The sequence below is a fragment of the Mesoplodon bidens genome, assembly GCF_964165515.1.
Source record: "Mesoplodon bidens genome assembly, chromosome: 4".
Classification (NCBI taxonomy): domain Eukaryota; kingdom Metazoa; phylum Chordata; class Mammalia; order Artiodactyla; family Ziphiidae; genus Mesoplodon; species Mesoplodon bidens.
In genome coordinates this window covers 117,266,855-117,279,137 of record NC_138160.1, presented here as the reverse complement: position 1 = coordinate 117,279,137, position 12,283 = coordinate 117,266,855, and the positions used below count along the sequence as shown (strand labels likewise).

The 12,283-nt window shown below is 47.6% G+C and overlaps 1 protein-coding gene across 1 annotated transcript in view; it reads left to right on the top strand.

Annotated features, from left to right (window-relative positions):
- Nucleotides 1-12,283, top strand: part of KLHL3 (kelch like family member 3) — a gene marked incomplete at both ends in the record, with an annotated part of 108,559 nt that overhangs the window by 90,418 nt on the left and 5,858 nt on the right. Inside the window, 5 exons of the mRNA XM_081230580.1 lie at nucleotides 1,746-1,863; nucleotides 2,288-2,485; nucleotides 3,981-4,082; nucleotides 7,279-7,407; nucleotides 10,720-10,860. Of these exons, the coding sequence (XP_081086706.1) occupies nucleotides 1,746-1,863; nucleotides 2,288-2,485; nucleotides 3,981-4,082; nucleotides 7,279-7,407; nucleotides 10,720-10,860 (688 nt within the window). The remainder of the gene's footprint in view (nucleotides 1-1,745; nucleotides 1,864-2,287; nucleotides 2,486-3,980; nucleotides 4,083-7,278; nucleotides 7,408-10,719; nucleotides 10,861-12,283) is intronic.

Genomic DNA, 12,283 nt, shown 5'->3' with positions numbered 1-12,283 from the left:
GGGCACGAACCCGTGTCCCCTGCATCTGCAGGCGGACTCTCAACCACTGCGCCACCAGGGAAGCCCACGCTCACAGATTTGATGATCACTTTTCTCCCCAAATATGCTTTGCAGGGAAGCAAAGAGCACTATGATAATTATAACGGCAGAAATGGTTGATGGCACATCATCAGGAAATCTCTCTATGTTTGTGGGTTAAAACAGGGGTTGTCAAAGTATGACTCTTGGAAATGCAGCATCAGCATCAACTGGGAACTTGTTAGAATGCGTATTTTCAGTCCCGCTTCAGACCTACTGAATCAGAAACTCTGTGGGGTAGGGCCCAGCAATTTGTGTCTCAACAAGCCCTCAAGGGGATTCTGATGCGCACTGAACTTTGAGAAACATTGTGGTAAATAGACAAGCCACAGATAATGAGAAGATCCTGTGACTTATATTGATTGTCTGCCTGTGACTTTATCCCTTTCTCTCCACTAAAGGCAACTTGGAATGAGTGAGTGAGAGTGAAGTCATTGTGGGGACAGCCATGAATTTGTAGACTTACTGACATATGTAAACTATCGTTAACTTTGGTGCTTTAATTTTTATTTATTAATAACACATGACAAAAGTCACAGCAATGGGGATACCACAGTGAACTGCTGAAGTTCTGTTGCTGCAGCCAGAACAGTGGCTGTCATTGTTTTTTTTTAAATACTACATCCTACGCTAAGAAATATGTTTAAATTGCTCTCTAGGAGATATATATATGTGTGTATAACCAGAACAAATATTTCATGAAATAACATCCTTACTATATTTTCTGTGCTGTACTATTAAAAAGTATGCTGGTTGAAACCTGTTAAATTGATCTAGTGACCCACCAATGAAATGTGACCTGCAGTTTGAAAAACACTGTGTAGTGAGCTGTCCTGGCATAGACCCTGTCTCTGGAGCAGGAGAGAGGTGGGGCTGCACTCACCCCCGTGTTAGGTGCACTTGGCTCTCAGTCTCTCTTCTGCTGCTCTTAGCTGTGTGACCTTGGGCAATTTACCTATGTTCTCTGAGCTTTACTTTCCTGACCTGTCAATGTGGATGATAATATCTACCTTGCAGTGTTGTGGTGACAAACAGATGACAACATACTTCACAAGATGACTGGCAGTGGTAGCTACTACCTTACTTGTGGAAATAATACTATAACACTGTTTTTTCAGAACATCATCAGTTACATGCATTTTTGTGGTGACCACCACAAAGTGGTGTTTTGCAAATTTTTCCCCATACTGCAGTGAATAAGTGCTCCCTATAATCTACGCATTCAGAAATATTTTTGAATTAATTTTATCTTAAAAATGCATCCAAATTCTGTATTCTATTCCAAAATATATTCATAGTTTGATATATATATGGGAATATTTTATTTTGATTTAAAATTTAGTCCCCTTGCCCCCAGTGCTTAAGGACACTCAGATTGCAGAAGATGCCCCAAGTGGCTATACCCCCAACACAGCCCTGAGCAGGGGCACTTGGGAAACGTAGACTTTATGGTTGTTTTTCTGTGGGAAGATGCTCGTTAGACTTTTCTTGAATGTTCAGACCTGTTGGTGATTAGGGGCAGCACCTTCATGTATGTAGCTCTGTAAACTGGCATCTCAGATCATCCACGGACCCTGGGCAGTGAGCATGTGGACGTAACAAGGATTGATGACCCGTGAATCTGGATGTTGGGGAGACCCAGCTAATGTCCACTTGTCTTTCTGGAGGTCATGATCGTGGTTGGCGGCCAGGCACCCAAGGCCATCCGCAGTGTGGAGTGCTATGATTTTGAGGAGGACCGGTGGGATCAGATTGCTGAGCTCCCCTCCAGGAGATGCAGAGCAGGTGAGCCGCACTGCCTCCCGGTGTGCAGGCTGCCTTTCCACTCCGCCCCACCACTGCTGCCACCGCAGGTCTCTACTGGGTGCCACAGTCCTGCTCCTTGTTTCCAAAAACATCTGTGCATTCCACACTCCCTTCCTTTCCCTTCCCCACCTGCACAGTTTCTAGCTGCACCTTCTGGGGTCAGTTCTCATGTGCTTAGGGACTTCAGGCTAATCCAAGTACTTGCTTGAATCAAACAAAACTAGAAATGCAAATGTGAGAAGAAATCCAGTGAGTCCCATAGTGACTTCCAAATATCTAAAGTTGGAGATCACCTTCTGTGGTGAATTATTTACATGCCTGCCTCGTTCCCCCATTGTCACTCATTAACGTGAGTCATCAGCTGTCTGAGATCACCTTGATGCCTTGGTTTCCTGTGCCTCAGGTGTGGTGTTCATGGCTGGCCACGTGTACGCCGTGGGCGGGTTCAATGGCTCACTGCGTGTGCGGACAGTGGACGTGTACGACGGGGTGAAGGACCAGTGGACGTCCATCGCCAGCATGCAGGAGCGCCGGAGCACGCTGGGAGCAGCTGTGCTCAACGACCTGCTCTACGCCGTCGGGGGCTTTGATGGCAGTACTGGTAGGTCCCGGACTCAGTCCCCATCCAGCCTAGGACACACCTTCCATGCAACCCTGGTTTGGTCAGCCACTTCTTGGGCCAACTGCTGGTCCCTCTGTAGCTACTGCCCTAAGAACATACCCATCCTTCCTCCTCTCCCAGCTTGTGTGTCAGAGGCACACCTTCCTACACACAGAATATGTAACTGCCTACGTGCTGTCATTTCTAGGGCTCGAAGAAGGACCCCACCCTCAGAAGAGGCCCTTTTCTCCTTTCCAGTGTCTGTTAACCCATTTATTCTGGAGATGAGACTTAGAGTAAGTTCAGCTGGCGGGTGTCTCAGAACTGTGGTCTGAACCCTCCTCTGAACAGATGAGGGAGCTAAGGTTCAGCTATGGGAAGAGACCTGGCTCAGGTCACACAGTCTTTGCCCATTGCCCTTTCTACTGCCCCACCAAAGCTGTGCAAGGTTGTGCCACTGCAGAAGCGTCCCCTTGCTCCTGGCTTTCATCTAGCTCCAAAGTGAGAAGCAGAAACTACTAGTGGACATGGACTTGGAGAGATTATCTCCAGGTGGATGTCTCTGTTGACAGCAACTCTGTTAAACTAAAGTGATATCTTTTAGCCCCCAGTGACATGAAAAACAATATATTTTACCTCTCTGAAATTTCATTTCTGTCTTCACCAATTGGTAACCTTTTTCAGCCTTCTCTTTGCCTGTTTCATTAATTCCAAGATCTGTAGCCCCTCCAGAGGCTGCTTCTAGTGAGTGGGAACTGGGAATAAAGAGAACAAAGGATAGTGGGGCATTGTTTCTTTTAGGCATTGCTTTTGGCTGCTAGTAGAAAACCTGATTAAACTGTGGCTTAAACAAATGAGAGCTTTTGTTTTGTCCGTGAAACAAGAAATTCAGAGGTTGGCAGTTGCCACCTTCGTCCAGTTGCTCAAGGATACTGGGGCCAAGTTCCTGAAGAGTCTTTTGGACTTATCCTCATGGTCACAAGGTGGCTGTTATATCCAGCCAACACATTTGTGTTCCAGGTAGCAAGAAGCAGGAAGGGGGGTGGGGGCTTATCAGAAAAGCAAAGGCTGTTTCAGAAATCCTGCTTAGATTGCATTGACTTGGTCACCCACAGCTCCAAGGGATTCTGGAAAGGCAAGTTTTCAGCTTTCCAGCCTCTAAAATAGAGGAAGACAAGGGAAAAGAGGGATAGAATAGGTGTTCAGCGAGGCACCCTCAGGTATTTATTCCATTCTGTCGGTTTTATGATTTACGTTACACCCCTGGGCCTCTCACAGCCCACCCTCTAGGTCAGGTCTTAGTGGTCCCCTCAGGCAGACACAGTGCAAATGTGTTTAGGGAGGTGCCACGGGCTGCACAGTGAGGCAGAGGTGGTGCTGAGTCATACACCCAGGTTTCCAGCCCCCAGGTCTGCACTGTTCCCCCATCCTCACTGTTCGCACAGCAGGGTGAGGCCTGGCACCATAGAAACCTCACGAGTCTCTTGTCTCCCAGGCCTGGCATCAGTGGAAGCCTATAGCTACAAGACCAACGAGTGGTTCTTCGTGGCCCCAATGAACACACGGCGGAGCAGTGTGGGTGTGGGTGTCGTAGAGGGTAAGGAGCGGCAGTGGGTGGTGGCCCGTTCCTGACCTGGCCCCTGGGCCTTCTCCTGGTGTCCTGACTCTATTCCTCCCGTTACTGCTGAGTCTGGTACTAGTATCCTGATGAGTGGATGAGAAAAATGGAGACTCAGAAAGGTAAAGCTACTGGCCCAAGGCTAGAAAGTGGGTGAGCTGGGTTGGGGGGCGTGGGAGGAGCCTAGAGGGGAGATGCTGGCCTGTTGCTTTGGCCACTTGTCTCTATTACGAGTTGGGGAATCCAGAGTCAAAATATAACCCAGGACTATAATGTGGAGGGGGTGAGAATCAATTGTTTGTTTAATTTTGTCCTCATGTTCACATGTTAAGCATTATTAACAGAGCCCCGAGTGAGGTGGGCACCTTTCCCCAGTTCTGATTAGTCACTGCAAGGCAGGTTGGTGGGTCCTGCTCTAGTCAGGAAAGGTGTGTGCGGTCAGACAGGAGCGAATGGTGAGGTCTGGGGCCTGTTTAGACAGTGCACTGTAGTTTTTAAATGCTTTTCATCTCCAACTTCTCATTTTGTTCCTAAAACTCTCCTGAAGGAGATGGGCAGGACTTAGATTTTCTCCTTTCTCCAGAAGGGGAAACTGGTCCCAGAGGGGTAATTATTGTGCCCCATGCTAATAAATAGCACAGCCACTCCTTGAACCCAGGTCTTCTAACTCCCAACTCAGACCATTAGCAAATGCTAATAGAGAGACATTTTAGAAATATGTATGAATTCAATGTATTAAAGCATAGAGTATTATTTGGACTAAAACGCTATACTTTGCAGGACAACACTGATTCATTAGCCTGTCCTGAAGTGGGAATTTAGCTGGAAATCTGTGCATTCACACATGTACACAGGCATTTTCTATGTCACGTGCACACACAACACATACACGTGCTTCGGGGAGAGTGTAACGTGCGGTGAGTTAGACATTAATATAAGGATTCTTTTCTCTCGCTGCATTTCTTGGTCCATACCAGTATTATGTAGTTTAAATTTTAATTTAAAAGTATATTGTTCTAACATACTGAATGAGTCACCTTAGTGAGTGCAAGGATTTTTGTCCTCCTACCGAGATAAAATTGTTTCTTGCAATCTCATCCTCCCGTTGGAACAGAAGTTGATTTGTCTGCCAAATGCAAGTGCTTTGTCTAGCCACCTTCCCATTTCCCCCCTTTTTCCTTAGCCAGGAATATCAAACAATAGAGTTGGGGTTAAAAATAGCGTATCCCTGAAAGGAGAAACCTTGAGTGGGTATTTTTTCAGCTGATGCAGAGTTGGAATGGTTGATGGGGGTTAGAGGAGATACCTTCCTGGTACTCATTTGAAATACTCCCCTTGACAGAGCCTTCTGCGAGCATGTTCTGTGTGGCAGAAGTGCTGTGTGGTAGCACGCCCTGTTGACCCGGAGGACAGACTGGGGATTTATTGATCTTGTCCAACCTGAATCTGAAGCTCTTTCGGCTGAGAGTCACCCTGGGGCAGCAGAGTCCAATGGACAGCTTTGGTGAGAATGTCCAGGGAGGATCTTAAGTGGACACTCCTTCCCCGTGGCCCTGAAGATACAGCTCTCCGCACTGTCTGCACAGAACCCGTCTCCCTCTCATCGTCTCCTTACCATGGCTACATAGCCTAAATAACACTGGGGAAAAAAGAAAGAAAATCAGGATCATCTGCTACTGGCCGCCTTGAAGAATCTCTACGTAGGAAGAGGGACAGTGAGGCTGGGAGATTAGGCAGAAGCTCCCCGCAGAGCGGAGATCGTGTGTTACAGAGACTGGGGTTGCCCTCAGGAGCTTCTCTTCTCTTCCACACCCCAGGCCTGTCTCATCCTTAGTGATGGACAACTGGCTGGGCAGGTGGTTACCTCTGAGCCAGCACACACCACGAGAGTAGCCTGGGTCCTGGAGGAGCTCTGAGTCAGGATTTTGCCCTCCGGCTTAGGTGAGGGCAGAGTCAGGAGGAGGTGTCCTTTTCTTCTAAAAGGACTGGTTGAGAGGGCTGTGGGGGCAGAACACAAACCCAGGCTCAATGATAGAAGAAGAAATAATTTTACATCTGATGCAGCAAACGTCCTGATGGTACAACATAGTTCTGAGCCTGAGAATCTCTTTCTAGCTTAAAATGATTGTAGATTTTTCACATACTGGTTGTACTCTTGGTATCTCTCCATTAAGAAAGCACATAGTGACCAAAAAAATCTTTTGATTGAGTAACCCTGTTAAGTAGATTTGCATCTGGTGGTGTTTATTTAGTCTGTAGCTAGTGTTTAAGATCCTTATTATAATTCCAGGGTCCCCCATAGGACTGAGACCCCCAGGTGGGACCCCATAGACTCACACCCAACACACACACACACACACACACACCCCACACACCACACACACACGAGACCTTCCCACTGTATTCTAAGACTACATGTTAAACCCAAATGTTTGAATCTCTCTCTGAGGTCATTCAGATACCAATTTCCTGCCCCCTTGCCCACCCTCACCGCCATCCTCAGAACAAACTGTTGCTCTTTGGTAGCCGTTTATGGTATTTTATTTTTAAAATAGGTGATGGTGTTTCAGGGGTCTTGTGCATGGCTCAGAGATTGCAAGGGGGTCTGCAGATAAATTCCAGCCAGCCCAGCCCACAGTGCACACAGAGCACTCCATTCACACGTTCTGCCTACCCGGGTTGTGGACAGAGTACAAAACATGGAGGAGACAATGTTTGGGTTCTTGTTGGAGAATATTGTTCCTTATTTGTTCTGTCTGCTGTTGTGAGCTTTTACCCAGAAAGTCTGCCTGCCTGGCTGCACCTGGGGCCCTCAAGCTTTCCATCTCTCTGGTGCCTTGTACTGGAGAAGATCTAATGAGTTCACTAGGAAGAATATGTTGAGCCCCAGTGACAGCAGGCCATCGCTTTGCACTGGGTGTTTGGGGTGCTTTTTGAGAAAGAGGTTCAGTCAGTACTGCTTTGAGGAAGAACTCAGGGCTTAAGAGGAAGTAGGAGACAGAGTCGTGAAGCATGCTTACCCTGGTTGGGGAGGAAGTTGTGGTCTTCCTGGGGGAGGGGGTCCTGAACCCTGATGGAGGTGAGGGTGCCCCAGTGGGTTACAAGTGGAGTTTCAGCCATGCTCCAGTTCTATGCGAGTCTGAAGCACCACCCTCAGCCACTTTGTCTGTTCCAGGGAAGCTATATGCCGTTGGGGGTTATGATGGGGCTTCCCGCCAGTGCCTGAGCACCGTGGAGCAGTACAACCCAGCGACCAATGAGTGGACATACGTGGCAGACATGAGCACTCGTCGCAGCGGTGCAGGTACGGGGGAAGGGGGAAGGCCAGGGGGCAGGCTGTGTCTGATCTCACAGGTGGGTCTGGAGGCCAAGAGCTTAACATCCTACCTTATTTTCCCTCCCTCTTCTCTCCTTCCAGTGTATATAATCCCACTTGCATCTTTGCAGCTGACACAAGCACTTAGGAGTTAACCCTTCTCGGGGGGATCCCTTTGGTAGAGAACAGATGAGATCATATTCCCTTCATCGTCATCTCTTCCATTTCTTTGGAGGTGTCTGCACCTCTTGAAAAGTGAAGCTTGCTATGTGCCAGGTGCTGTCCGAATAAGCACTTTCTATGCCTCATTTTATTTAATCCTCTTCACAGCCCTGCAAGGTAGACACGATGTAACTCCACTTAACAGATTTAGAGAGTAAGTCAACCAGGGGTTGAATAATTAGCCCAAGGTCGTATCATTAGTCACTGGCAGAGTTGGGATTCCTACTCAGGTTTGTTGCGTTTTGAAGTTAGATTTTTTGGACCCCAGATTATCAGAGTCTCATTCTCATGAAGTAGTGTGACAAGCATGGCTGTCCCAGTCGTCCTTGGAAGAGCTGAACTTGCCTGTCTCTGTCTTGGGGGCTGAAAGCCAAGCTATTAGTGTTAATATTTGGAGATAAACTTATGTCTCCCCCCAACTTTTCTTCACTTCAGCCCCCTCCCCCGCATGGGAGGGGAATAAATCCCCACATGGGGCCCACTTCCGCCTCCTGTGGGAAGGCCAGGAGCTGTGTGGTCCTTTGGGATTTTCCAGGAAGTGGAGCAACAGCCCCTTCTTCCCTGCTTTGTCTGCCCCATCATCTAGGGGCCCAGAGGAAAGGGTCTGGGAGGGCAGATGGAGGTGCTGGAGGCTGGGCACTGGCTCTGCTCCCGGTTCCTGTGGGAGTGGTGACTGATGACCAACCTGGCTGGCAGGGAGGCCATGTGACTTCTGGGAAGGGAAGGGAAGCCACAACTGGGAGCTTTTCCCCACCATGTTATTACTTTATCTTTTTTTTTTTTTTTTTGTATTTTTGAAGATTGAGTTGTGATCTCATTTTATACAACCAAACACATGACCACTTCCTTAGTATTCCTGAAAAATTATGCTATTTTAATATTTTTCAAGAACCACTGTATGCTCACTGGTTAGAAAAGAAAATGCTGTATGATTCCATTTAAGAAACATTTGTGTTTGGAAGGCTATTTTTAGGGAGCTCGTCTCTGCTGATCCCAACAGGTTGGCCCTTCCTGAACGTGCAGCAAATGCATGGAAGTCAGGAGGGCTGGATCTTGGTTCTGGGTCTGCTCGAATGTCCCTGTGGTCTTGGCCTCTGATTCCTCAGATGTGAAATGAGTGGGTTGCAATAGGTGTTCCCTAGGGCCCAGTTCAATTCACAGATCCTCTGGTTCTCCTGCCATCATAGGGCTCTTTTAGTAGTTTTGGTTTACGGTACTGGTAGAGTCTTCTTTGTATTTCCTGGAAACCCTGTGTGTGACTTGAGGTGTGCAAGAAAGTGTTCAAAGCCCAAGGAGGCAGGGACAGCTCAGCGGGAGTGGAGCAGCACACTGAGGTCTGTGGCTGTTTCTAGGAGTGCCTCCAGCAGAAAGCGTGGAGGGCCAGCTCCGGACAGAGCCACGAGCACAGACCCACCTTAGAAAGTTCAGGCTCACCTTGTGGACGGAGCTGACTTCGGAGGCCTTGCTGCTCTCTGTCAGGCTGCCCAGGGGTTATCACTGCGTGGAGATCACTGGGGCTGCTCATGCCTCTCACGAGGCACAGTGACCTTGATTTAAGGGGTGGTATCTCTCCCGGAGGTGGGTTCTTTCCTCAGGTCACTGTCAGTGCTCTGGCCTCAGGCTCCCAGGGCAGCTTTTTAGTGCTTCACATCCCTAGGATTTGGAGAAGCCTCACATCTGGAGTTGGGAACCCACATACTCGTCCTGGTAGGTGTTCTTTGGTGGCTAAAGGCCCAGAGACCCTGGCAGCAGGGGCCCCTGTGGCTCTAGGTCCAGGAAAGCTCAGTGTGAGCATTGGGAGAGGAGGCCGCAGAAGGGCACTGGTGCCCCCGAATGCCTGGAAGGCTGCTCACTTCCTCAGCAGGGTGTGGGCAGTGCTAGCGGATGGCTGTGAGGAAAAGAGGCCATTTCTGGGTCCCAGCATGTGCTAGTTCCTCCTGCTCATGGAGGTGAGGAAGGTGAGGCAGCTTGGGAACACACTGAATTTTATTTAACTCAAGTCCGTAAGATAGCCACTGTCGATACACCACCACCATCTGCTGTCAGTTTAGGGCAACTGCGAGGAGCCATTTGCACACCTGCATAATTGCTGGTGGGATTTTACACATCTTGTCATTCAGACAGTATTTGTTGAGAACCTACTACGTACCGTCACGCACAGGGAAACAGTCATGATAAGACAAACATGCTTCTTGTCCATATGAAGTTTATATTCTGGAAATCTAGTCCTTGGGTCTGAAACCTGGCTGCACATTCCAATCACCTGAGGTACTTTTGCTGATACCTGACCAGTGTCTCTGGGAGTGAGGTTGTGGAATCTGTGTTTTCAAAAATTCCCCAGCTAATTGAGCTGTCCACGCAGTGGAGTAGTCTGTGGTCCACTGGAACTACCGATCTAGTCCAGCTCCCTCACTATGCAGTTGGAATACTGAGGCCCCAAAAGGGAAGCACCACCTGGCGGGCAGGTTAGAGACACAGGTCCAGAACCCAGGTGTCCCGGCCACCACGTCAGCTGCTCTTTTTAGGCACTCAGGCTTTCTGGATTTTATTTCCTTGACTTGTATTAGAGGATGTTAAAAGGTTATGCTAAAACCTGTAAATGATGCAGTCCTGGCCCTCAGCTCAGGCTTACCACCATCGTGAGTGATTCAGTGCCCCTCTGCCATCTAGGGAGGAGAGCACGGGGGCAGAAAGAACAGCTTCTGCTTCAAGACAAGCAGGGAGGCCTCAGCAATAATGATCTCAGCACACCTGCTGTGTAGTTTCCATTTCAACCCTTTTTACTACACGCACACACAAACACACACCTATATATATTATATATATATTTATTTTTATGTGTCTGAATAGAAATGAGGTTATATTTGCTTTATATTTGGCGGTTTTCAAGTTGATTTTATGAGGCAGGTAGGTGTCATTATATTTGTTTTATAGACGAGGAACCTGAGTTCCAGGGAGACAAAACAGCACTCCCCCATCACCCTGCTGGTGATGGCTGTCCAGGACTGGACACTAGGCCTCCTGGTTTCTGGTTGCTGCAGCCAGCCTGAGGCTGGGACTCTGTGCTCTGCCTTTCAGGGGTTGGGGTCCTCAGCGGGCAGCTGTATGCCACAGGTGGGCACGATGGGCCCTTGGTGAGGAAGAGTGTCGAGGTTTACGATCCTGGAACAAACACCTGGAAGCAGGTGGCAGACATGAACATGTGCCGGCGCAATGCAGGTAATATGACTGCTCCCTCCTTCTCTCCTTCCGGGGGAGGTTGTGGGTGTTTTCTCCCTGCAAACACTAGCTCTAAAAGAGAGGCAGAGAGGAGAGGCTCCCAGGGCCTGGGGCTGAGCTTGTACACTGAGTAGGGAGTGTCCATTTGCTGGGCAAGGGAGCGCTTGGAACACACAAAGCTAGCCACGGGGCACCTCACAGGGCCCCCTCTTAGATGCAGAGGGTTCCTTCCCTCCCAGTGAAGGATGATGACTTTCACTGCACATAGATGGACACAGACCCAGAAGAGCCTCTGGTTGCCATCTGTGCCCCCGGCCCAGTGGCTTTGTTGGGTAGCTAAACATAGGACTGTGTGGACAGTGTCAGACAATCACACTTGGTTCTGTCTTTTCTTTGCCAGTGTCTGGCTATGAGAACCTCTCACCTCCCACCAGAAACCAATTTCCCTCCTTTCAGGGGTATCCATGGAAGGATTCGTGATCCATTCTCCAATAGGACCACTTTCCTTATTCCCTTCTTTGTATTTTCTGTCTCTCCTTCCCTTCCCTTCCCCTTTTCCTTCCTGTAGGAATGATTTTCCTTAGAGTGTTTAGGTTTTTTATGCCTGGAGCCTGACACCCCTATTAAACCATTTCCTTTTAGAACTTTGCCCTATGGGTGTGTCCTATGTTGGTATATCTTGCTTTATGCCTTCTTACTCTGTAATAGTGTTGACTTAGCCCAATTTCCCAGGCTGGAAATACAAGCAGGTGACTTTCAGGCAGACTTATTTCCTTTATACTCAAATTACCTGCTTGCTAAACCCATTTGCAGCTGACTGTTGAAAGCGTAAACAAGAAAAAGAGGGGAGTTTATTAATTTGCTCATTGTCTAAGCCTGCTGTGATATAACCTGGCATTTGACCTTGAGCCACACGAGTGAGGAATTATAGAGCCTTCAAGCAGCTAATTCAAGAATTAGGTTTAGATGTAAATGCATGTGTATATACACATTCACATATAGATATTTCTATTTTTTATAACAAAAATGGAATCATACTGTAATACTGGTTTATAACCTGCCTTTTTAATCCACTTTACAATCTTTTATGAATATCTTATTATAACACTAAACATATTTACATAATATTATTCTAAATGGCTATAACATAATTTAAATAACCAAGCTACTATTGGACTTTTAGGTCATTTCCATCTTTTCTCTAAGTAATGCTTTGGTTATTATAAATAGTCTTTATAGCTAATTAATGCACACATTTAAAATTATTTCTTTAGAATAAAAGGCCAGAAGTGAAACTTTTGAATCAGAGGGAGTATATGTACTTTTGACACCACCCAGGAAGGTGATGCATTTTATACTCACCAGTATTTGAGAGTATGTTCACCAACACTGATAATTACTACTTTTTGAGCATCGTTAATCC